The sequence below is a fragment of the Channa argus genome, chromosome 11, assembly GCF_033026475.1.
Source record: "Channa argus isolate prfri chromosome 11, Channa argus male v1.0, whole genome shotgun sequence".
Classification (NCBI taxonomy): domain Eukaryota; kingdom Metazoa; phylum Chordata; class Actinopteri; order Anabantiformes; family Channidae; genus Channa; species Channa argus.
Window position 1 is genome coordinate 7,374,373 of NC_090207.1, and position 25,351 is coordinate 7,399,723.

General features: G+C 38.1%; 1 protein-coding gene across 6 annotated transcripts in view; it reads right to left on the reverse strand.

Annotated features, from left to right (window-relative positions):
- Positions 1 to 213: 213 nt before the first annotated feature.
- aacs (acetoacetyl-CoA synthetase) overlaps positions 214 to 25,351 on the reverse strand; it is a 33,698-nt gene continuing 8,560 nt past the window's right edge. For 2 of the 6 annotated variants that reach the window (XM_067520060.1, XM_067520063.1), the window contains 11 exons: positions 23,052 to 23,132; positions 22,222 to 22,346; positions 12,762 to 12,826; positions 10,372 to 10,494; positions 7,029 to 7,142; positions 4,786 to 4,911; positions 3,905 to 4,081; positions 3,694 to 3,763; positions 3,203 to 3,261; positions 2,609 to 2,811; positions 214 to 2,516 (listed from right to left, as the gene is read on the reverse strand). In XM_067520060.1, coding sequence (XP_067376161.1) covers positions 2,379 to 2,516; positions 2,609 to 2,811; positions 3,203 to 3,261; positions 3,694 to 3,763; positions 3,905 to 4,081; positions 4,786 to 4,911; positions 7,029 to 7,142; positions 10,372 to 10,494; positions 12,762 to 12,826; positions 22,222 to 22,346; positions 23,052 to 23,132 — 1,281 coding nt within the window. In that variant the 3' untranslated portion in view covers positions 214 to 2,378. Of the gene's footprint in view, positions 2,517 to 2,608; positions 2,812 to 3,202; positions 3,262 to 3,693; positions 3,764 to 3,904; positions 4,279 to 4,373; positions 4,526 to 4,785; positions 4,912 to 7,028; positions 7,143 to 10,371; positions 10,495 to 12,761; positions 12,827 to 22,221; positions 22,347 to 23,051; positions 23,133 to 25,351 lie in introns of those variants that run through there. The other 4 variants (XM_067520061.1, XR_010915475.1, XM_067520062.1 and 1 more) reach the window with 4 other exon arrangements.

The window sequence follows — 25,351 nt, forward strand, 5'->3', positions numbered from 1 at the left end:
ACTACTTTTATATTTCTGGTGGTTTTGCATCAGACCTCAGAGTTAAATATTAAAGTAAGTCTGTAAAAAAAACAAAAAACAAAAAAAACCCATTGCAAGTCATGCTTGAAAGTCAATACAGGATGCAGAGTCTCAGAAAATAATCTCGCTGCACATGTTGTAATTCTGCAAGGTGTAATGAAACTATGAAATTTTGCAACGTGTACACGTGGATGCTCCAAGACTGGGTTAACTTTATTAGGATAGGTAAACAATACAAACCAGGAAATGCACCTGTGTTTGAAACACAACGTCCCTCGATTACACACTTAGCGTAAGCGATTTCTAATGGAAATACTTCCCTGAAAAACCAATTGCAGTGTCACTAAAGGTGAGCAAGGAAGAACAAGAAATTTAACCAACCTATTAGAATGTGACATATCCACACTTTACAAGTTGGGCAATATTTGATGCAGAACTGAAGACTGAATAATCTTCATGCGTTGTGCAGAATAGAACAGTAGATCGTCCGTGTTTCACCTAACTTCACCATGAACATTGCTACATATACAGCACTAAGGTGCAAAATGTACACTTCTCTAATTCACCATAGAAAACCTCGCTGAGAATGTAAAGGGTACCCTGTGGAGTTTTATTTTTTAAGTTCTGTTTAAATGTTTTTTTTCCCCAAAATAAAAAAATGTCAGACATAAAACAACAGAAAAGCTCTTTTTGATTTGTTTTTTTAAACCCAGAACACCCATTGTTTCCATCCACATCTGTTTTTCTGCCCTGCATTTAGCTGGTGCATTGCTACATTTCTTGGCACAGTACATCCACCTGGGAATCAGTGGAGCAGTGTCACACCTGCAGGAATGTGTATCCCATCACAAGATAGAAGATGCAGAAAAACAGGGCCTTACTCAACAAAACATTGCTCCGTGGTGCCACTAGAGGTCAAAAGCTCCACAGTGTAACCTTAAAGAGATATTTTAATCTAAACAGTGATTATGACATTAAATATAAGCTGCAGAGATTTCCAGTTGTTTTTTTTTTACATTCATACTTTAAAAACATGTTTAAAATGTTCTTAACAGAAACGTGAATCAAAAGCCAAAGAAAGACAATCCTAAGTAAGTCCAGTAAGTAAAATGCTACCTTAGTACAAAATGCCTTAACCAGCTTAATTTTAATTCAGTGATTATATATCATATATGTCTCCACAATTCACATTCTGAGATGAAATGAATGCCCGTGATTAGTTTTTTGATTTTGCACACATACTTGTGACCAAAATAGATCACACAGTATAAGCAAATGTTGAATTAAAAAAAAAATAAAAAATAAAAAAAAAAATCGGAAATCGGATTTTCCTATATACAAAGCAAAATGAGGTTGTACTGTAGTTATTAAAAGATTACATTTATGAAAACATTCATATGGAAGTAATAAATTTAGGGTGAAGCGAACATTTGTTACCTCAGCTGGCTTGTTTGTAAAATGATGGCCAGTGACATTAAAAACCTTAAAGAGCGTTAAAATCTTGGCTGGATCAACATTACAAAGTCAGATGAGCACAGAAGGTCTGGGCTAAAGTTTAGTGGGTTTTTCTCGTTTCCCTAATGAAACTCTTGACATGTTTGAATCTGTCAGTCACTGTTGCTTAGGTCACTATCTTAAATGTATTTTTAGAATGTTGAAGGAATTTCACAGTTCAAAAATATATATATTCATATACAGTATTTATATACACACACACACAATTATTAAAAGCCACACACACCACATAACAATGATATGAGCCAAAGGTAAGGGGTCAACCCCAGGTATTTGTTGGTGTTTTATGTCAACAGGTTTTCAGCCTGGAATCCACTCAGAACCAATGTGGGGTTAGAGCAGGTGACACAGAGAGATACACTTCTCCACTGGCTAATATTAATTGGACTGTGAAACCAAAGCGCTTAATGCTAAATTTGACTTCTCAATTGTCGATGGCTTCTGAGCATGAGCATATTCACAAGCGCTGCAGTGCACGTCGTATTACATTAATAGCTAAAACCTATTCAACATGTACTTGCACAACATGGTCGATCGGGGGCACCAGCTTGATCCGTTGATTCTAAGTTGCCCTATGGAGCAGTACACTTACTTTTAAAGTCTCATCTGACCACTCACTTGTTATTATATATTTATATATACATAACATTTATTATTTTGAAATACATATTTTACGCCTCGTATAAAGCTCAGGGTACATCTGTAAACTACCCCTTCAATGCACTTTGCACATCTCCCTTTTTCTGTAAATCTCAATAAAGTTAATTTAAAATCTAAGCTGACTTAATTGCCACATTGTTCTCTTCTGCAAGTCCTCTCTTGGGCTCCATGAAGACCCATGTCTAATAGTTTTGTAGTTCGGGAATGTTCTTGTAGAGGTCCAGTGAATCGGGGTTGGAGAAAGCTCCTCTTTGCGCCACCTCCCGCCCTGCAATCACCTGTTTCACCGCCACCTCCACCTTCTTCCCGCTGATGGTGTACTGCAGAGAGATGACGAAAAGGGCTGACAGTCAAGCACTATGATAACCTGATATGATAACTCACATCTAAATTATATTCATACTTCTCTTACCGGAATGTCTCTGGTCTCCAGCAGCAAGGCTGGGACGTGTCGGGCAGACAGAGCTTTTCTAATGGCCCCTCTGATTCTCCCCACCAAGTCTGGACTGAAGGGCTTGCCAGGTGCCATCTTTAAGAACAAAATAACTCTCTCTTCTCCGTCAGAGTTGTACTGGGGAACGCAAAGACTGTCTGACACTTCCTCAAATGCCTCAACTGGAGAAAGGAGGGGAAAGGACAGGGCAGAGCAGAGAACAAGGAGACAAAACAAAAAAGAAGGAGAGGCAAGGAGATATGAGGATGTAAGAGGTGAAGAGAGAAAGAGATAAAAAAAAACAGAGAGAAGAGGAGGAAAAGATGGAGTTTTGGAAGAGTTTGAGTCAAAGAATAAATGTACAACTTCAAAACTGAGCACAGAGACACGGCATTTCTTTCGTTAACAGTGCTGGCAGAACAAAGAACCTCAATTGAACAAATTTAAAAGATGAATAATGGGGAAACAAAATATTTTTTCACCAACATAAAGAGGACCATGATTTAATTTAGGCTCATCTGTCATCATTTCTCTCACAGACCCCCAGCTCCACCTGTAATGTTCAAGGCTCACCAATGTTGTAGATCTCTGAGCTGCCAAATCGAACTCCGTTGGGGTTCAATGTACCATCACTGCAGAGAAAAAAACACAAAAGTTCAACTTTTAAAACTGCAGCGTCTGTCACAGCTGCCACACCTCATCCAATGCTTTGTGTTAGTCTATACACTTGGTTTTGAACATGATTACATTTCTGTACTTTCAATTCACGTCCACATAAATTACTTTGAAAGTAAAGCAGCTGAAGAGTCAGTAAACTATAATTCTGGACAATACAATGAAGTTTTGTGCCAAGTCTTAGGCAAAAAAACCCTCAATTTTATTCTCTTCAAACAGAAAAGATAAATATGATTAGCATTTCAACTTTAATATCTGCAGTATGCATAAATTAAATTTAAGCATGTCCACTTGCATGCTGTGCTAAATAAATTAACCAATTAAAACTAGTGTGATCTGTATTTCAACACTCATTAGCTCCTTGTGTAGTAAAAAAGTTAATGACTGACCTTCTGCCCAGCATGACAACGCCTCCTGTTTTGGGGTTAATTTTACAGTAGTCTCCGTGGGCCCAAACACCTATGGAGGAAAAAATATTCAATGTTTTGCTATGTAATTTTTATTTTGCTTTTTGGTAATAGAAAAACAAAAAATATAAAAGGTTTAAATTGTGAAAACAACTGTTACACATTTAATGTAATTTAATAACAGTAATAATACAATATACGTGGTCCACAGACCACAGGGTCAGTTGAAGTGTCTCTGGGGAAGACAGTGAACCCCTAACAGCCCATTCGCTTCCCCAGCTGTGCAGTGCCGGTCCAAGCCCGGTAGAAATTGGGGAGGGTTGCGTCAGGAAGGAAATCAACATGCGGACTATGATCCGCTGTGGCGACCCTGAACTCATGGGATAAGCCAAAAGGACACACAAAAAAAAAATTCCAATAAACTATAGTAAAAGATTTCACCCGTTTTCTAAATTAATCGTGTTTTCAACAATACCCATAGAGACACCAAAACCACCGAGTTGCCTCTACTCATATTGATGTACGTCTGGTAGCCTGGATACACTTTTTCATCTGTGCTGTAGACCTCTGTTTTCCAAAAATGATAAAATATTTAAATGAAATGTACCACGGTCGGACATAAGCCAGTCAAATGCTTGTGTGGAAATCTCTAATGGAATTACAGGAAGTCACATGTCATCCAGTCTGGTGATGTGTCGGACTGATGTGCTTATAATTGTTTTTGGACAACAATAGAAGTCTACAGAACAGACAAACTGATCTTCTGTAGGTTGCAGACTGACAGACATTGTTGCTTTTAGTGTCTGTATGGGCCCTGTTGTAAAATATTAAAAATAAATAATGACCAGTTAATTTAGTCCTTTAAATACATTGCTGTCAAATGCAAAAAAAAAAAAAAGAGTGTGTTTAAATAAGGTAGGTTTTCACAGGGCTATTTTATGGCACTGCATTATATTAACTAATATATTTAATATAGCAATATATTAAATATTTTCTCTGGTTTCTTTGTGTACATACATACAATCCATTGTATGTATGGATTACTGTATTTATTTATGATGTTTGTCTACATACCGGGATATGTAGAAAAGTATGCTTTGTGGTATTTGCTTCCATTCTCATCATTCCAGAAGTGTGTTGGCTGGCAGGGGATTGGCTTCAAGCAGACAAGCTCACCACTCTCTCCCCATACAGGCTTACCTGCTCACACACACACACACACACACACACACACATAATACAGAAGAACAAAAAATAAAAGTTTGACATGTGCTTTGCCACAACACACATACACTCCTGGGTATACAGCCAATAACACACCTACACAGATACAGTATAAATCATTCTTGATAAATAAAAAAAAAAAAAAAGATCAGGTAATGTATCTCACAGTCTTTACACACACTTTAGTGTGTTTTTACACAGCCCTCACCTCCTCCCTCAGGACAGTGTTATAGGATTAGAGATCGACTAAAATAATCCCAAACTCTTCCTACAATAGTGCCTTTAAATTATCCCTCAATCCACTCTCCTTTGAGGTGGTTCAGACACGTCAGTACAGCCTGCAGCAGGGATCGGGAGCTAGGGAATGAGGGACTGAAATCAATGAAAAAACATAGAGGGCTTTGAAGACTCCCACAAGACAAAACCCACCTTTTATTGTTTGGACTGTTAATGAAAAAAAAAAGTTTCCTTTAACTTTTTACCTATATTTACGCAGGAAAAGTTCACTAATTACTCCCAATTTTTTTCAGCCATGAGTAGCTTCAAATTCATGCCAGCACATGCATGTACATTCACATATGGGGGCAACCAAGTAAAACCAGTCTTTTTCATTTTTCTCCATGAGCAGATGGTAAGTTTGCTCAAGGACATCATTTTCTAAATGTGCATGTGATTACATTTCCTCATTATTCCTCATCAACTTACTTTCTGCAACCATCTCTATGTGACTCCCTTGACCCTGTTCATGATGCACAACCCCCAGTTCCAAAAAACTTGGGACGATGTGTAAAACGTAAATAAAAAACAGAATGCAGTGATTTGCAAATCTCATCAACCCATATTTTATTCACAGTAGAACATAAACAACATACCAGATGTTGAAACTGAGAAAGTTTTCCATTTCATGGAAAATATTAGCTCATTTTTAATTTGATGGCAGCAAAACATCTCAAAAAAGTTGGAAAAGGGGCAACTAAATGATGGAAAAGTAACTGAAGCAAATCAGAAACAAATGGAGGGGCATTTGACAACTAATTACGTTAATTGGCAACAGGTCAGTAACATGACTGGGTATAAAAGGAGTATTTCAGAGAGACAGAGTCTAGAATGTAGAGATGGGCAGAGGTTCACCAATTGGTGAAAAACTAAGTCTAAAAATTGTGGAACAAAAATGGTCCTTAAGGTAAAATTGCAAAGACTTAAAGATCCCACCAACTATAAAAGTATATAAAATCATCAAAATATTCAGTGAATCAGGAGGAATCTCTGTGCACAACGCACATCACTGCATGGGTTCAGAAATCATGGACACCGCGTCCTGCGGACTAAATACGAGAGGGACCATCCAGCTTGTTATTGTTGGACAGCCTTCATCTCTGATGGTATGCGGGTGCATACCAGGAGGATTTAGAGCAACATATGCTCCCATCCAGACAACGTCTCTTTCAGGGAAGACCTTGCAGATTTCAGCAAGACAATGCTAAACCACATACTGCATCCACCACAACAGCATGGCTTCGCAGGAGAATAGTCCAGGTGCTGAACCGATCTGCCTGCAGTCAAGATCTTTGACCAATAGAAAATATTTGGCACATCATAAAACAAAAAATCCAGCAACAAAGGCCCAGGACTGTTGAGCAGCTAGAACCCTGCATCAGACCAGAATGGGACAACAGTCCTCTCCTAAAACTCCAGCAACTGGTCTCCTCCTGGTCTCCTGGTTTCCCAGACATTTAAAGAGGGTTGTTAAAAAAAGAGGGGATGCTACACAATAGTAAACATCACCCTATTCCAACTTTTTTGAGATGTGTTTCTGCCATAAAATTCAAAATGAGCTAATATTTTCCATGAAATGTAAAAATTTCTCAGTTTCAACATCTGATATGTTGTTTATGTTTTATTGTGAAAAAAATATGGGTTGATCAGATTTGCACATTTCTGCATTCAGTTTATATTTATGTTTGGAACAACTTCTTTGGAATTGGGGTTGGCGATTGTACCATAAATCACTTCATAGCTGAGGAATTGTGGTTATGCATGTCTAAGTATTTCACCCACTTTGAACATGCAGACTCACTCATACATGCTCTTACCTTCAAAGCCCCAAGCCTCCACAGCCATTCCAAGGTTTCTTGTTTGGATCTCACCTCGATACACTGGAACCGTTGGGTTCTGACCCATGAAACATGACACAATATCCGTGCCGCCTGGTGAGAGAAGGGAGAGATAAAACAGACAAAGAAGGAGCAATTTAGCAAACCCGTGATGAGAAACTCTTGACATAGGTTTTTTTTTATTAAGTCACTGTTTTGTTTAAATTAAACTATACAATATTTAAATCTTTATTCAGCGATACCTTTTTTATTACACATGAATCAAATACAGACAACTAATGTGAAGGTAGTTGCTCACAGTAATGAAACCACATAAGAATGAGCATCCAGATCTACTTGGCCACTGCAACAAAGAAACTGCTGGCAAATGTCTTCTGAATGACTGACTAATCAAATAATCAACTAACTGTTACAGTGCTAATAACGTGATAACATGTCAGGGCTCTCTGTCTGTCAGCTTGCTCGGGAGTTAATTTGCTCCCCTGTGAACAGAAATAAAAACACAAGCTCAATGCAGTTACGTTATGTTTCAGTTCTAACAATTTGGTTTTCCAGAAAATAGTTTTTTTTGTGTTTGTTTTTTTATTAACATAAATCAGTTCAAATACAAATGTTTGTTGAATTAATATTACAATAGCTGAAATTTGCTGCCTTGTAATGTACAGTAACATACTATGCAAGATAACTACGCACAACATCAGTGTCCATTCTCCTAGATAGTAAACTCTTCACAAACACAAACTAACAGTGCTAGTAGCCTGCTACACCTCTACTGACCTATATAGGAGTTTTGAATATACTTTCTTTCACACTTTCTCTTCTTCTGTTGCACCATCTACTTGTCTCTTTTTACCTTCCAATCATTTACTATTTCTGACATCTTCTATTCATCTCCCTTCCCATTGTTCCAATTCTACCTTCCTGTTTCGTTTCCTCTCTGTATCACAGACTCCATCCATCCATCTTGTTCACTTGCTCTCTAATGCTCCTCCCTTTGCTCTCTTTTATTTTCTCTTCTTTACACTCATTCTCTTGGTCTCTCTTTCTGCCAGGTTCTTTATTGAGCTTTAATTGGCTCCCAGGAGGAAGTGGAAAGTTTGTCTTCTGATTAAACACTCATACTTACAGAGGGAAGACATGCAATTATTTTATTATTACATTCACTTTAATAGCTGGGGTACACACACACACACACACACACACACACACACACACACACACACACACACACACGTGTATTTTAAGCCAAAAGACATGCACTGTTGCTTTCCAGAGCTGCCTTCCATCAGCAGCCATTTAGTGTGTGCACTGTGTGTATACACAGGAGGGTAACTTGTCACACTGATCTGATGTTTCTGACTATTCAGAATAGTGAAGTAAAAGAATTTTTGAACCCCCTAGTCTGCATGTATTTATTTATCTGCAAGTCTGCTTTCATCCGTGTAGGTGTGAGTGCTTTGAACATATTCTAGCACACTTTGGGGTCATGCACAGCCACAATTTGAGACAAAAAGACAACCAGCTGTACTATACATGGATTAACATATTCCAAAATTACTGATAAAATGAATGCAAATGTTAGAAGTCACAAGAAGACTTCAGAAACACAAACTCAACACAGGGTTTTCATCTGTAGACACAGATGTACACACAATTCAATGACACAGAAAATAAAAACAAAAGAGGAAAGAAGGGATGGAGCGAAAAGGGAGTAGAGGAGTGACATATGGGCAGTCAGAATGAGGTATATTAGGATGGATGGATTCCAGCGGTGAAAGTGTTAAAATCCCCATAATGTGGAACAGTGGGGGTCTGAAATCCCTGCTGATGGAATAACACACACTCACACACACACACACAAGTTTGCACTCACAATTACAAAAAGACAAACACACGTGGACACACACAGTTTGAGTGGAATAGGGACCCACCACATGTCACCTTGACCACCACTCAGTCACATATGCTGTGATAAATCCTGAGAACACGCACACACACATGAACACAGTGTTGACCTTGGGGGTCAAGGTTAGGTCGGTTGGCAGCCAACAGGACAGCAGCCTGCTGTTGCCATTGGCGACAAGGAGGAAACTGACTGGGAAAGGACCTTCTGTCCTGAAGAAAACATACAAACGCATCAATTGGGTGGGTTTGATGTTTTTTCAGCAACAGAATACACACTGTATATACTTAACTGTACTGTATATTAAATGTACTTGTAGTATGAGGCTGCCAAGGCACCTGCACACCTGCATTACTGCTGCTTTTTTTCTTACATCAAGGACCATAATGGAAACAAGTCATCCTGCCTTGTCTTTACTGTTTTGTTCAATGTTGGTGTATTTATGTCACAGTCAGTTTGGGGCTGGTTACTCAAACAATCTAATATATTACTCGTTACTCTGTACATAAGTAATATTATTACTTTAATTTTTAAATGGATACAGTGGTGGAAATTGGAAATGGGAAATGTCTTTGTTGTGTGTTGTAGCTTGCTGGCGATGAATAAAATCTAGTTTTCCATGCGTAGCCATTAAAGGGCCACAGCCATCCTCCTTGGCCACATCTCTACAAGCTTTTCATTGCTGTGCTGTTTTCAAAAGGATGTCAAAAGGTTTGAGGTCGTGTTTTTCACAGTGGAAAGAATCTTACCACTACACACACATAATTTAAATTAGAAAATAGAAGTTGTGTTCAGAGGGAGTAACTGTAAAATTATTACTGTATTTATTTATTTGTAACTTTTTAGACTACTCATTATTGAGAAAAGTAATATATTACATTAATGTATTAATTGTAATGCATTTCAGTCCAACACTTGTCGCTGGGACCATTTCTTTGCATGTGTGCACTTGAGGCTATAGGCTAAACCCAATACAGGTGTCATTCACAGTGCTTGGGTGTTCTGATGCTGTCACTGCGCACAAGTGTGATGCTCCAAGCTGCTTTCTAATAGGTGTGTTTATCTGTGCATCTGAAACATGTCAGATACCCTGACTCTGCTAAATGTTACATTTACAGGACTCACAAAGAGAGAGTGAGAGCGATACCATCCTGTGGCCCTGTCCACAATGGGTTGAGCGGCCCATTGTGTTTGTGTGTGAAAGTGTGTGTGGTGGCATTGTGGGTGACGAAGAAAATATACAATTTATTTTCTCGAAACTTTCTATCTGTTATTTCTTTGTTTTTGTTACAGATTCTTTGTTTTGCATTATTATTATTTTTCTGTGTAGCTGTATGTTTTAGATATAATTTTTAGTCCACAATTGACAATTTATATTTATATTGATCTCAAGTATAAATGGCTAAATGTGTCATTCACCTGAGATGGAGCCCAGCAGCACGTTGTTCTTGATGCAGCGGTAGACATAGTCGTAGCTCTGGGGTTTGAGAGGAGATCCAGTAGACAGGATGGTGTGAAGAGACTGGAGGTTGTGCGTTTCCGCTGGAGAAGAAGAGATAAAAGTTATAAATAAACAAAAATTACTCATATATAAATTATATGTCAGTATACGTCTAGTACTCAATGTAAGTGTTGTTAAGCTGATCTAAATTGTGTGTTTATTGTGCATCAAAATAAACTATCATCAACTATTGAAAATAATCAAGCCTATAAATCGCCTTCGACCATTTTTGGTCAGGATCTTACTTTCTAAATAATCCTTGCTAAATTTGTACAGTAGGTAAAACTTAAGCGGTGGTTAATGTTAAGACTCCATTGTCTGTTTCCAGTCAGGTTAAACTCTACAGTACATTTGAAAATTTTGAACTGAATTCTGAACATGATTGCAATTGAAAAGATTGTGATATGATCTTTTAGCCTGATCACCCATCCCTAGCCAGTTATAGTCAACAATAGTTTTGACAAAATTAAGATCCACACGAGCACAAATTCCACCATTATCATGCATTTGTATACAACTGCGGCTCCATGCATTCCTACATGTTGTGTTTGTCCAATTTGCCAGCCTGATGTGAAATGGCATATAAACACACACACACACACGCACACCTTTAGGCATCATTCTCAAGATCCTTCTCAAGATGTGCACACACTCTGTGAGACACACATGCCCAAACCACAAGCCAATAACACACTGCAAACTAATATGCTTCCAGCAACTGACCCACACCACATAAACAGACACACACACACACACACACACAACCACTCAAAACACACACAGTGGGTATTCTCACACCCCCCACCATGCCTCCAGGTGTCCGCTCCAAATGTCAGCCCAGGGAAAAGGGCCTCTCCACTGGGGCAGCCAGTGAAAGAGCTCCCTCTACCCTCCACAGCCCACTGGAGACATGGTTTCATACACACAGACACACAGACACACAGACACACAGACACAGCTGGCTGAGTGATACGGGTGGAGCAGAGAAGAGACACACAGACAGGAACAAGAAGAGTTATTCTTTCCAAGATGTCTTTCTGTTTAGCCACAAAATTGGGAATGTGTTTAGCTAACTTACAAGTGAGAGAGAGAGATAGTCACACACACACACACACACACACACACACACACACACACACACACACACACACACACACACACACACACACGAGCCACAAAATGAAGATTTGTGGTGATTATAACAGCGCACTGGGAACTGAGACACACAGCAGCTGTTTATGCAATGAACATCAGTTATAAGTGGTAATTTAAAATGAGGAGAGGAGAGGAGAGGAGGTTAGGGACAGGAGGTTAGAGGAGAGGAGAAGACAATACGGCAAAGGCCTGCAGAGGAAAGGAGAGGAGAGCAGAGGAGTGTCGAGTAAAAGAGAGGACTGAAGAGCAAAAGAAAGGAAGAGCAAAGAAGAGGTGAGGACAATAAAAGAGAAATTTGAAAGAAATAGAGTGTACGAAAAGGCATGTACAAAACTAACTGAACCTAAATTATTAAGCAAATGTCAGCGTAAATAAACAATTTAACTTGTATTTTCCTTTTCAGTTCGCTACTGAAAATGCGCTGCCATTAGTGCAGACCAGGTAAAAATAAAATGTCTTTAAAATAAGAGCTGCTGGATGGTTTGAATTTGCACCACATTGATAATTGCAGTGTAACAATTTGTGCTTCGTGCTCTGCTCTCTTCCAATAAAGTACATACGTACTTTTACAAAAGCGCACAGCAAAGCAGCAATAATGTTAACATGCATTTCTTAACAGACTTTTCTTTTTTTAAATTGCACAAATAGAAAAGAAAAACAGCATATATGAAGGTTAGCAGAAAGGCTAATAAGCACTGGCAAAACTCTGATTATGTGCAGAGACCTGGCTCTCTCTCTAGAGAGCTGTGACACTAAAAGCAATTAGGTGGACCTATCCTTGCCTCATATGAATTATCATAACAGCACTTTTATCCATTTGATTCAGTGTCAGAATGCAGAACATAGGGCAAACTGTTGATTCACACAGTAAATGGCATTAAGGACATTTAGAGTCAAACAGCATCACTATTATAATCATTATCATGTCCATCTGCTCTTATTGTTCCAGTTTCCATTCTCAGAAAGTAGGTGTGTGTGTGTGTGTGTGTTTGTGTGCGTGCGTGCGTGTGTATATATATGCACTGTATGTATGTGTGTGTGGGTGAAAACATTTCTCTCCCGAGTTTGGCTTGTTATAAGTGTGCGTTGTGTGTCTCTGGATGTCTCTGTGAATGTAGGTGGGTACAGATTTGTGTCTGTGACCACAACTTACAGGGTTTCAGGTTCCTCTCCTGCAGCACTGACAGCCACTTGGCCCCAGTACCAAAGATAGTGATGCTGGAGAAGAGAAAAAGATAGACAAATACAAAAAGTAAGAAGACTGAAATTAGTGTTTTAAAGATATGAAATCCATCTGTGACACATTATTTTCTAACATTTAAAAAAGAAATGTTGAATTTTCCGTAATTCCAAGATACTGCTCATTATTTAGGGAAAAACAGAACTTGCATCAGGGTTTTCAACACTGTCAGCCATTGCGCAAGTCCTCCTACATACATGCATTCTGCATTGTGACAGCAAAACCTTTCAAACAACAGAACCAAATTAGAAAACATTATGAATCATCCTATTTCCAAATTCTTGGGCAATGTGGCCCCAGCATTTTTGAGGCATCTTCCTCGAGAACAAAGTGCAGAACAGATGGATGGATGGGTAGACACACTGACATCTCGATGCTTTACCATTGTCAGCACTGGAAATTCTAGATGGCGTTATTCAAAATCAAACAACTCTGCTCTGCTATATTTATTTAAGTATATTTTGACTATTTGATATGTTTAGGATATTGATGAATGCTATAGCACATTGGAAAAAGGTGGAATGAGGTTTTTAACTTTGTGTGCCTTATGTCTGACACTCACACACATCCCCCCCCTTCTGTGTGTATAAGTTTTGCCTGAAAGGGCTTTATAGTGCAGGGTTTTACAGACAAATTTCCTGGGAAAAATGTCACATGTGACATAAACCACAATCTAATATATTTATATTGTGTGGAATAAATACTAATAAAATAATAGAAAATTGTCTAAAATGTGAATAAAGGGGGCAGGCAAGGCATTTTGCAATATCTTTTGAGTTTTATTACAGAGACGCACTACAATGATAAGTGCAATCAATTACAAGTCGATAAGGCTGATGACACTTGGACGTAGTTTATTGGTGGAGAGAACAGCAACGTGGCTGGATTGGTTGAGGTTTCTCCTTTTAGTGCCCTGAATCTATTATTGTTAAGGCGTAATTCCAAAGTGTCTGTGCTGAATGAAAACATATAAAAAAGGGCAACAGTTCCTGAACAGCCTTTGCCCTTAATCCCATCTGCTCCAGTAGAGCTGCTCTGTATCCTGGTTGTACTGACAAAGTCCCAGGAGAAGAGAGTGTGTCACTGTGTAAATGTAAAGCAAGGTGATGCAGAAAAGCAGCTTCTGTGCTCGGTTAACCATTCACGGATAGATAAGAGAAATTAACAAAATGATTTGAAAAACTCTTTCAGCTAAACAAAAAGGAAAAAAAAAAGAAACATCATAATAGTCAGTCTGGCACGAGAGGGCAAAGTGTGTCCTTTGTAAATATTCCTAAGGAAAATACTTCAAAAGGCAATGTACTGACAGAATATTTGCAAACAATAACCCTGAAAATTAGATGATTTTGGAAGGTGTCTTGCTTCTATTTGAATGTAAGTCACCCTGACAGCTGACAACAGTTGGACAACATGTGGAAGACAAGAAGTGACAAACTGTCACTTCTGTGTTCGCCTGCAGTTTTAATTTTAAAACAAAGGGCCTTTTAAAGTCTGCCTCTGTGCATGGGTGTGTTTGTGTCCTAGTCTGTTTTCTCCCATCTCATCAAGTTATTTTTGGTGACATCAAATCAATCAAATTGCCTCCTATCTCACTGGCAACCATGCTAGTCCAAAATAAATAAATACATAAATAAATAAGAATCTACACAGAAATAGAGAGTCACATCAGGCCCTTGATCGAATTGTAATTGGGAAGAGGATTTACTCTCAGAGATTCAAATTGATCGGTTGGTACAGAGGTTGTTGGTGAGGTGAGGAAAGGGCTAGGAGGTTAGGTTACTGTAGGTGAAAGGGCAAAGGTCCTGAGTCTACTATATGGAAATCTTACATATGGCACTGTAAAAATCACAATCTTATTAATGACAAAATGACTAACCTGTCATTCGTTCTGGTATTCCATATCAATTAGTCATTTAATACATCAGTGAAACATTCAGTCTTTTATATCTACTTCTGAATGTTGCTAGATGTAATTCGCACATATGGCCAAGTCTAATTACATGTCGCCGCAATGCATTTTAATTAAAGGCCTCACGCCCTTATTTTTTTTTCTAATATTAAAAGTCTTGATTTCTAATGCTCAAAGTTTCCTTCACTTCAATCTGTTCCTAAAATACATTACAAATATTTATTATGAATTAAATTAGACTGTACAATACAGAAACCTTATTAATAGGTATTAAAGGATGGATTTCACTCATATTGAACTTAAACCTCCATTTCCCTATATTAAAATATCTCTCTTCTTCTAGCTGAACAATGACTGCAGATGACATCACTTGAAGGATCTTAAGCTTGTCATGTCATCTGTTGCTAACACTCTAGAGTTTGTAAATCATAGTCAACCTGCTTTTCCAGAGTTCCTCTGGATGACATAATCTGAACTCCTAATGATGCAACACTCCTCCTGGTGATGTCACCTGGAAGAGTTCTTCAGAGGAACATTTAAAATCATTAATGTACATGTACACCCTAAACTAAAGCCATAGAAAGCAAGTTGAAAATTGGTGATGTTGCCCTTTAAGAGTGAGTGTGTATATTTTCATGTTTTGGGTAAATAAGGTCTATACCTGTTCCTTACATTCCTTACAGCAACCTGATACCGCAGGCGACACAAATAAACTCGAACACAAAGAGCCCATTTCTCATTTGCAGACAAGCACTCACTCTCCACATCATTTCTGACCCCCATCTGCATCTGGATTTGTTCATTGCTGGGCTACCATGGAAACGGTCACTCAGTTCTGATTGGAGGCAGGTGGCCAGGTGTGGTTGCTAATTGGGTGTTTAGGATGGAGGGTGGAGGAGAAGCTGTGAGTCTGTTTGTGGAGCTGTGTGCCTGCAAGTGTACTGCATCTGTGTGTCTGTTTTGAGTGAGACATGTTGCTGGAAGCTACTAAGTCAATCAGACACACTCCAAGCCAATCAGACACAAGAGCAGCTCAGAGCAGTCATTACTTTAATGTGTCTCTATGCATGTCGTGATGTGGCAATTTAAGCCTCACTTGTTAGTGCATGTTTTCTAAATCTACTGTTCTTCTAAGTAAGAACAGTAACATATAAAATAAAGTACTGCTCTTTACTCTGGTGTCAGAGTCTACAAGAAACAATAAATACAGTTTTACAAGATTGATAATTATTGGTGGTAATTAACTTCAAATATTACAAGTGTAATGGACAATTATTTTGATTAATTAATTAATTTGAAAGGCAATACTGTCGTTTCTAAATTTAAGTTTATTTCCTATAAAGCCTGTTGCCTCCTCTCAGGGACAGGATTCAGATAGTCCAAACGTTCTTCCTGTTTAGTGTGTTACATATTTAGCAAATATTCCACACTAAATTGATAGTTTGTGTTGAACAAATAAGGGTGTTATTTAGTTTGTGAATAAATATTCTTGGAAAAAGATTTGATGAAGCCCAGTTAGATGTGGCATGGAGATGAGGATATTTTAAATGGTTAGGCCCACGTGTCTAAAACTGTAACTGAGCTGGCAAGATGCAGTCTGCTAAAGTGTATCTGTAGTCATCTCCTCCAAAGATGACAACTGAGAATTGTGCTTGGCATTAGCAAAAGGAAAGATTTCCATACAGTAGCTGGTACAAGAGTACAAGAAGAATCTTTTCTGACATATCAGCTCAGCACATAATGGACAGAAGATGGGAAAGAAGACAAGGAGATCCTCAGAGAAAATAGGGTGGCCTCCAAAGTCGCTAACGTCCATGGAAGCCGTCACAAGTATACACGTAACCTTTTTACTTGCTTCACTTAGTAATGCTACTGCTTTTTGTTTCCACTACGGCCCTGGTGGAAAGTCTCAGTAAAGCTTTTCTTACATGGCACAGGCTGCATTTAGAGGTCACAGTCTGTCTACAGACAGCCTGCATGTACTCTCACTGACATCTATTGTCATACACTTTGTGACTGATTTTCTTAGAGGGTTAAATTCTGTTTAGTGAATTCAAGATAAAGGTATATTTATTCATAGTTATGTATTTGTTTGTATTAGTAAAGCATATGAAAATATTGCATTACTATGTCATACTGACAGGTTTGTCTATTATTTTGTTTGTCGCATTTATATTAGTGAGGCTTAGCTAAAATGCAGTATAGCTGAACAACAAGATGAACTGCAACCCTCCAAAAATGATGACAGCTGTCTAAACTGCATTACTTTTAGATATGAATATCTAATAGACTGCAAAATCAGTGTATATATCAATTTGAATTGAATCCCCATCAATGTTTATTCTAACCCAGCTTTAGTGGCTACTCGCCATTCGGTTCTGGACTCTAAGGCAAAATGTGTTTTGTACACAAAGAACTTGCACTGTGACTCACACTTCGATATCCTCCCTTAAGTACATTTTCCATATTTTGTGAAGCACAAATTACTGATGAACTAATACTGATACTGATAAATGCAAAATGGCAATTGTCATTTCCTGAAATGAAACCTTTAAATAAACGTTTTCAAAAAGATTGTGTGAATGTGAGCATGAAAGCCGTCTGTTTCTTTGTTGGCCCTGTGGTAGACTGGCAACCTGTCCAGTTGTGGACTCTCGCCCAATGTCAGCTGGGATCGGCTCCAGCACCACCGTGACCTTTAACAAGATAAGCAGTATAGATAATGAATAGATGGATGGACGGATGAATGGGTATAAGCGATTCAAAATCATAAATGTCACAATAGTTCTATGAGATGAGTCGACAGACTAGCACCAAAGCAGTCATTACAGTTGCACCAAAATAAAACTGAAGACTACAAAGGGAAAACTCTCCAAGACTCTTGACAGATTTTGCCTCTTTTAAAATTTCCAAACTCAATTCACAGGATTAAGGTGTAAAAAAGGTTTGTCAGCCTCTCCCAGTGGGGTTTTCCGCATAGTGCTGTAGCCCAAAAAATGTGTCTGACTTGGCAATATTAGCACTTAATTGGTTCAAAAATGTTTTCATTCTTTAAAATGTTCTATCCCGCTTGCTGTCACGCTGACAATCCTCCACAGAACTCCTTTACGTGGGTAATTATGCTCACTCTATTGTAACCTTGTTCACTCATTTCTCATTTAAGCTCTTTGTGGACAAACAAAAAGCAACCACAAACCAAACAATATGTGAACATTGATATTAACCAACCACAAAGGTTAAGGCATTACTACAGTTCCTACTCTACCAGTTGGGATCACTATTGAAGATTTACACAAACTGTATGCGGTATTTCAAATGACTAGTAAAATTGTGAAAGGAGCTCATTAGCTTTGGCATCTACAAACCGATCCTGTTCAGAGTTTCTGCAGGAGAAGTACTTTTTCTTGGCACTTTCGCTGTATAGTTCCCACTACTGCCCATCTGTGTCAGTTTTTTCTTCCTATTACTCCCTTCTTTGCTGAAGGCAAAATCCCATCTCTGCTACACTGGAAATGTGCCTGTGGCATCACTGCCTTAAACGGTCTAACTTCTGCTGACCACAGTACTTTTTTTTTCCCCCCCTCAAAATTTTGCCACACGTTCACTGAGTGTACTCAGTAATGCACACAGTCTGTTGGCTGTTGCTGCAAGGTTGCTTTAGGAAACATCAGGTGCAGTTTTTTAGTAGGACTTAAGGGGTGATATAATTTTTCATGGAGTTCCTCCACCCATTTATTAAATGATATTATCATTTTAATAATAATAATGGATGGGAGGATGACTTTAATCGAACATTTGTGCAACATCAAATTTGCTGATAGAAGTCTTACAAACCTATTTTTAAGTACATAAAAAATATTTATTTAATAATTTACATAAAAATAAAACCTCTCCAAAATGTTTGCCATCTTTAACAAAACGAATTATACCTCACCTCATCAGTTCTTTCATATGTTGTGAAACCTGCTGTTACATTTTCGGACAAATTCCTGGGAAATGTTTCTTTTTTCTAAAATTGGTATTTAGCTGCAATGCCTAAGTTTCTAACAAAGGGAATTAATATACAGGAGGTGTTCTGCATTTAGGTTTGTTAAAAATAGGTAATAAACTTATATAAGAATATCTATTCATTTTGATACTTCATTACTTTTAACTCGTACAAATTGAAGATCTGCATGGTATTTAAATACATTTTGATTAAAATGATGTTCATGTTACACATTAGTTGAACTGGTACTAGAAATTGTTTAGTTCTGTGCTTCGCACTTGCTGCAAAGGCAGTTTTAGGTGGGTAGAGTAGGTGGGGTACAGCTTAACTATTTATTTGGAGATGTGGAAGAATTTTTTACAGTAATTAGTTTGAAAATATAGCACCTGTGAAATAAAGCATTATTTCTTTTGTTTTTAAAAGAGCTTGTTCCACAAAAAGTTTCTTCTCCCTGCAACATGTCTGTACAATGAATAGGTTAAGTATTTTGTGTTAAAATTGTTTTTGTTTTTACCTAAGTGAATGAATAACTGTATTTAGATGTCATCTTGAATAAGGGCTTTATTTAAAACCAATGAGAACAACAAGCATTTAAACTGGCATGTTATACTGCTACACCACATTCTGAAAGTAATTATCTAAAACAAATTACAGCCCACAAAACTGAAATATTTTAACTGGAAAAGTGTACTGGGGCACAGCACATCCCCAGCTTTTCCTTTGAGAAATGTAAACACTTATACAAAAAGAGATTACTATTAAATTTGAAAACACACGCACGCACACATGCACACACACACACACACTTCTATCACTGACCATTTCATGTTTTTGTTTTCACTCTTCCAGAGGATCAATCAATATTCTGTTTAACATCTACTGCTTATAGTGGTGATGCTGGTGGTGTTGCAAGAATGTATCTGGGCATTTACCAAGACGGGATGTATTATAAATATCCTCTGGGGATGTAGTGTGTGAAAATATTTCTTGTAGTATAAAAAAGAAAAAGATTACAAGCTATGCTCTGTACTGTAGTTATTGTAAGTTGTAGTGGTTTTATAATTGCCGTACCACAGTCCCTTCAAGATAAAATGACATTAAGTGATGTCCACTTTGTCCTACAGTATGTTATAGTGTGAACAATATTTTAGATTGGATGGCAAACTTAAAGTTTTAGCTGCTGTCTTGTAGTTTTTTGACCTTTTCGGGGTTCTTACAAATTTACGATAATCCAAACCACCATCTATCTTGATAACAACGGGCTCGCAGGATGGCTGACCCAGACGACTTAAAACAGCCTGTTCAGCTGAGTAGAACACATCACTGCACATCCACTGCACTGCAGCTGTGAGGCAGCTCATTTGTGGTAATCAATAAGCAAGTCTGAGCTGTCTTCTGTACCTATGAACTCTGCCACTGATTTCTTCTAAAGTTATCCTACGAACCTCACAAATAACATTTTCTGCAAATTCCAACATACTGTATGTACCAAATTCAGTATACAGTTACACTCTGATGTAGCCGCAGCCTGGTGGCTTGTTTAAAACAATACACCAAAACACAGCATTGACACATTATGGCATGTATAAGAAGAAATTATTATCTCTATTTCTTAATATTTTTCTTTCGGCGTCCTATGCAAATAAAATGAGCTAAGGTAAAGTAGTAATAAATATTACTTGTATTATTAGTTGTTGGTGTTCTCTGCTCTCAATGCAATGATTGGTTTGCTTACATATGCACGTTGGTAATTACAACAAATGAACAGTTGTGCGTTTAAAACCAAGATGTCCAAGGAAAATGTTTCACTTTGTTTAGGCTCTTTTTCTGAAATTGTATGTAGGCATCGCCCTTTTTTCCCCTTTTATTGTCTTTATATTTATTGAATTTCTAAGAGCCAATACAACCCCAATTCCAAAAAAGTTGAAATTATGTGTAAAACTGATAATAAAAACAGAATGCAATGATTTCCAAATCTCATCAACCCATATTTTACATAAACAACATATCTGAAACTGAACATTTTTAGCTCATTTTTAATTTGATGGCAGTAAAACATCTTTAAAAGGTTTGAACAGGGGCAATACAAGGCTGGAAAAGTAATTGCTGCAAATCCCAAAAACGGAGGAGCATTTGACAACAAATTAGGTTAATTGGCAACAGGTCAGTAACCTGACTGGGTTTAAAAAGGAGCATTTCAGAGAGGTTCACCAAACTGTCTAAAAATTGTGCAGCATTTTCAGAAAAATACTTTTTTGAAGAGCCCACCATCTACTGTATATAATATCATCAAAAGATTCAGAGAATCAGAAGAAATCTCTGTGCGTAAGAGACAAGGCCAAAGGCCGGAACAGGATGCGTGTGATCTTCGGGCCCTCTGGCAGCACTGCATTAAAAACAGGCATGATTCTCTACTGGACATCACTGCGTGGGCTCAGGAAAACCAGAAATCACTGTCTGTGAACACAGTTTGCTGTACAATCCACAAATGTAAGTTAGAGCTGTATCATACAAAGAAGAAGCCTTATGTGAACACGATCCAGAAACGCCAATGTGTTCTCTGGGCCAAAGCTCATTTATAATGGTCTGACATAAAATGGAAAACTGTTCTATGGTCAGATGAATCAAAATTTGAAATTAGTTTTGCCGTGTCCTGCGGACTAAATAGGAGAGGGAACATCCAGCTTGTTATTAGTGGACAGCCTGCATCTCTGATGGTATGCGGGTGCATTAGTGCCTATTATGTGGGCAGGTTACAGATCTGGAAAGACACCATCAATGCTGAAAAGTACATAGACACACACATCCAGACAACTTCTCTTTCAGGGAAGACCTTGCAGATTTCAGCAAGACAATGCTAAACCACGTACTGCATCCACCACAACAGCATGGCTTCGCATGAGAAGAGGCCAGATGCTGAACCGACCTGCCTGCAGTCCAGACTTTTCACCAATAGAAAACATTTGGTGCATCATAAAACAAAAAAAATCCAGCAACAAAGGCCCAGGACTGTTGAGCAGCTAGAATCCTGCATCAGACCAGAATGGGACAACAGTCCTCTCCTAAAACTCCAGCAACCGGTCTCCTCGTTTCCCAGACAGTAGTTAAAAGAAGATGGGATGCTACACAATGGTAAACATCACCCTGTGCCAACATTTTTGAGATGTGTTGCTGCCATTAAATTCAAAATGAGTTAATATTTACCATGAAATGTACATTTTTCTCAGTTTCAACATCTAATTTGTTGTTTATGTTATATTGTGAATAAAGTATGGGTTGATGAGATTTGCAAATCAAAATTGTATTCTGTTTTTATTATCAGTTTTACACATCATTTCAACTTTTTTGAAATTGGGGACTTTTTACTTGTTATTGCTGTCTTATGTAAGTTGCACCCATTACTGGAAATGACTATTTGACTTTAGTCACTTTAGTCAGTGTCTGTGTGGATTTGTGCACGTGTGTGGCTAACTCACCCCAGCTGGTCTGTCAGGTTCCAGAGTACATTAGGTGTGGGCATTAGAGGTGAACCGTCATATAAAACCACTGAGGCTCCCACCGCCAGTGCAGACACCAGCCAGTTCCACATCATCCAGCCGGTCTACCAACACCACACACAAACACATACGCAGATACAAACACAGTGGTCAGTCTATCTATAAACACATCTTTCAGTGACATAATTATGACAGTGTTTTCAGCTCTACTGGAGGAAATTGTCTGCAGTGCTAACACCTGATATATTCTTTGCAGGGGCATTTATACACACCAACGCACCAAGTAGTGGTAAAATGTTTTGTCAATGAATCGATTAAGTAGCAGAACCTGATTCAACAGGTTTAAGCAACTCTATCTATTGGGGCAGAATGAATCACCTTATAAATCAAGAAGCTGTCATCCAACATAATTGTTTTCAACTGCATCCATGTGTCACAAACCCCACAAAGATTTTAAAGAAAAAAATGCACTCATTATATGTAAACATACAAATACATTGGCTCTAATCAACAGATGTTAAAAGAAAGTGCGATAACCATCAAAAATCAGATCTGAAATCTACTAGGAAATCAATAATATGCACAGCTTTCACATTCAGCACTAATGCAGCTTATCAGACAAGAACAATTTCTGCGTAATGTTACATGTTGTTCTCTGTAACCACATTCATGATTAATAATATCCCTCAATCTTCTAAAATGTACTGGTGCTGATGAGACAACAAGAGAGCGGTGGAAAGCTCTTAGAGCATCTTAAAATATTTTGTTCCACGAGTGTGTCATTTACTGAGAATGGGTTGTGGGCTTACCGTAGTGTAGTAAATGATGACATCACTGGTGGTCATATTACCATGGAGAATGTGCTCTTTCAAGTGCTGGATGAGCGTGCCCTAAAGAAACAAAGAGAGAGTGTGTGAGCGAGAGAGAGAGAGCGAGCGAGAGAGCGAGAGAGAGCAAGAAATGCTGTTAGTACCCTTTTCCTTTTTAATATCCAGTTACTATATTATCTGTATTACTGTATAAATCTGCTAACAAACTTCAATCAAGCTGACATGAAACAAATTGAAATACTATCAGAGACACTTAGTTTATGACAACTAATGATGCAACTGATAATTACGTTTTCTTTCTTATTTTGGTTACTTTCATGATTAATCAAATAGTTGCTTAGATCATTAAAGTCAAGTGTCAAATAAATGCCCATCTCAATTCCCTAAGGCCTAAGGTGACAGTCCAAAACACACCAACATATTAACTTTATAGTTGTGAAAGAGTAAGAAACCCAGAAAGCATTCACATTTAGTAACATACTGAAACCCAAATGGCTAATCAGAATCAACAAATGATCAATATAATTGCTAGTTGTAACTCATTTACTAATTTGACTGATAATTCCAGCTCTAATTATACTTAGAATGCAAAAAGAACATACAATGATCCTTGTTCCTTGCAGTGAAAACGCTTCTGACCAAGGCTGCTACACACAACCACTTCTACAATCCTTTTTACAAAAAGCACAATTTGTGCATTTTCCCACAGTCACCAACCCATAACAGTCGGATAAGTTATTACTGCTGGTGGAAAATATGAACCGATTGTGGGTGTGTGGACTTCGCTGTTGCATACACAGGTGCTTTCTGTATGTATGAGTGCATGCGTGCATATTATAATCTTTGGAAGGCCTCAGCTGCCATACCCGCCCTTTGGTGCATGCCATCTTGCTACTGACAGCATGTTAACAGAGCCGTAACAAAGCAGGAAGCACAACGGTGCTGGGGCTAATTGGTAGAGCCAGAGACAACTGCCAGTGTCAATAAACGAAATGTTTTCACCAACGCATTACTGTCCAATTATATGTGGCATGGGGAGAAGTAGGGGGCAAAAATGTAACAAACAGACAGAAGAAGACAGTAAGAGAAAGTAAGAAGAAGGAGGAGCTGGGGCAGTAAAAAAGGCTAATGAGAGCCTAAAAATGGAGGACTAAGAGGTAAAAATGAGAAAACCAATGTGACGGAAGGACAGGCAGTAAGAAGGCAAAGAATGAAACTGAAAAATAATTTGGAAAAAAAATACGTGTAAAGGAGAGAAAGGGAGAATGACTTTTTGTGAAAACGTGTGAATGGAGCTGGAGCATGTTAACCCATTTTCAGTGTTGAGTGTTTCAGCCTTCAAAGTGCAGTGGCCCTTTTGAAATCACACATCCATCTGACACACTCCCTCACTCAGATGTTGTATGTAGCAGGAAATAAATTTCATGTCTATACTTTCAACAGCAAGTAACCTGTTCACAGATATGCTGATGGAGGTCTGCTGCCATCATGTGGTGGAAAAGAAATTCAATTGACAATGATGCTGCTGCTCTGATGTCATATTGAGAAAGGTTTTCATTTACCAGTCAATAATTACCAGTTAACACAATTGTACTGAACAGACATTGCAGAGACAGACATTGGTTTCACAACTGGTGTTTCCAAAATAAAATGACTTTAAACATTTGATCTTTTGCCAAATTGAGAAAATTAGAAATATTTAAAAATTATTAATATTTAAAAATTGAAGATGAGATGAAAATTCTATCTTCAAATTTGTTATGACAGGTCAAACTCCACTGAAAATCATATGCTGTGACTGAAAGCTCATAAACAGATTCTAAATGGATGTTGTGCCGAGCCAGTTTTCTAAAACTTTAGAATTCAGATTTTAATAATTTTTCTTAATAAAATAATAATAACAATAATATTAATAATTTTCTCCCTTTCTTGTCTTATCTTTCTTATTGCAAACTGGCTTTTTGAGAGCATAGCCTTCTTTTCACTTCCTTCACATGAGTATTAATATAAACTAGAACAACGGCTTTCGGCTTGCCCCTTCAGGGGTCGCCACAGCAAAATGTGTTCCGTACATTTATTTGACATGTGTTTTTACACCAGATGCCACAACCCTCCCCTCCTATCCAGGCTCGGGACTGGCACCAAGGTGGACCTTGTAGCTGGATGGTCCCACACCTGGTGGGGTAGGATTCGAACCCATGGCCTTCTGTTTCCCAACCCAATGATCTACCACTGACCCCTAGTATTAATATAAACTCTGTGCACAAAAAAAGAAAACT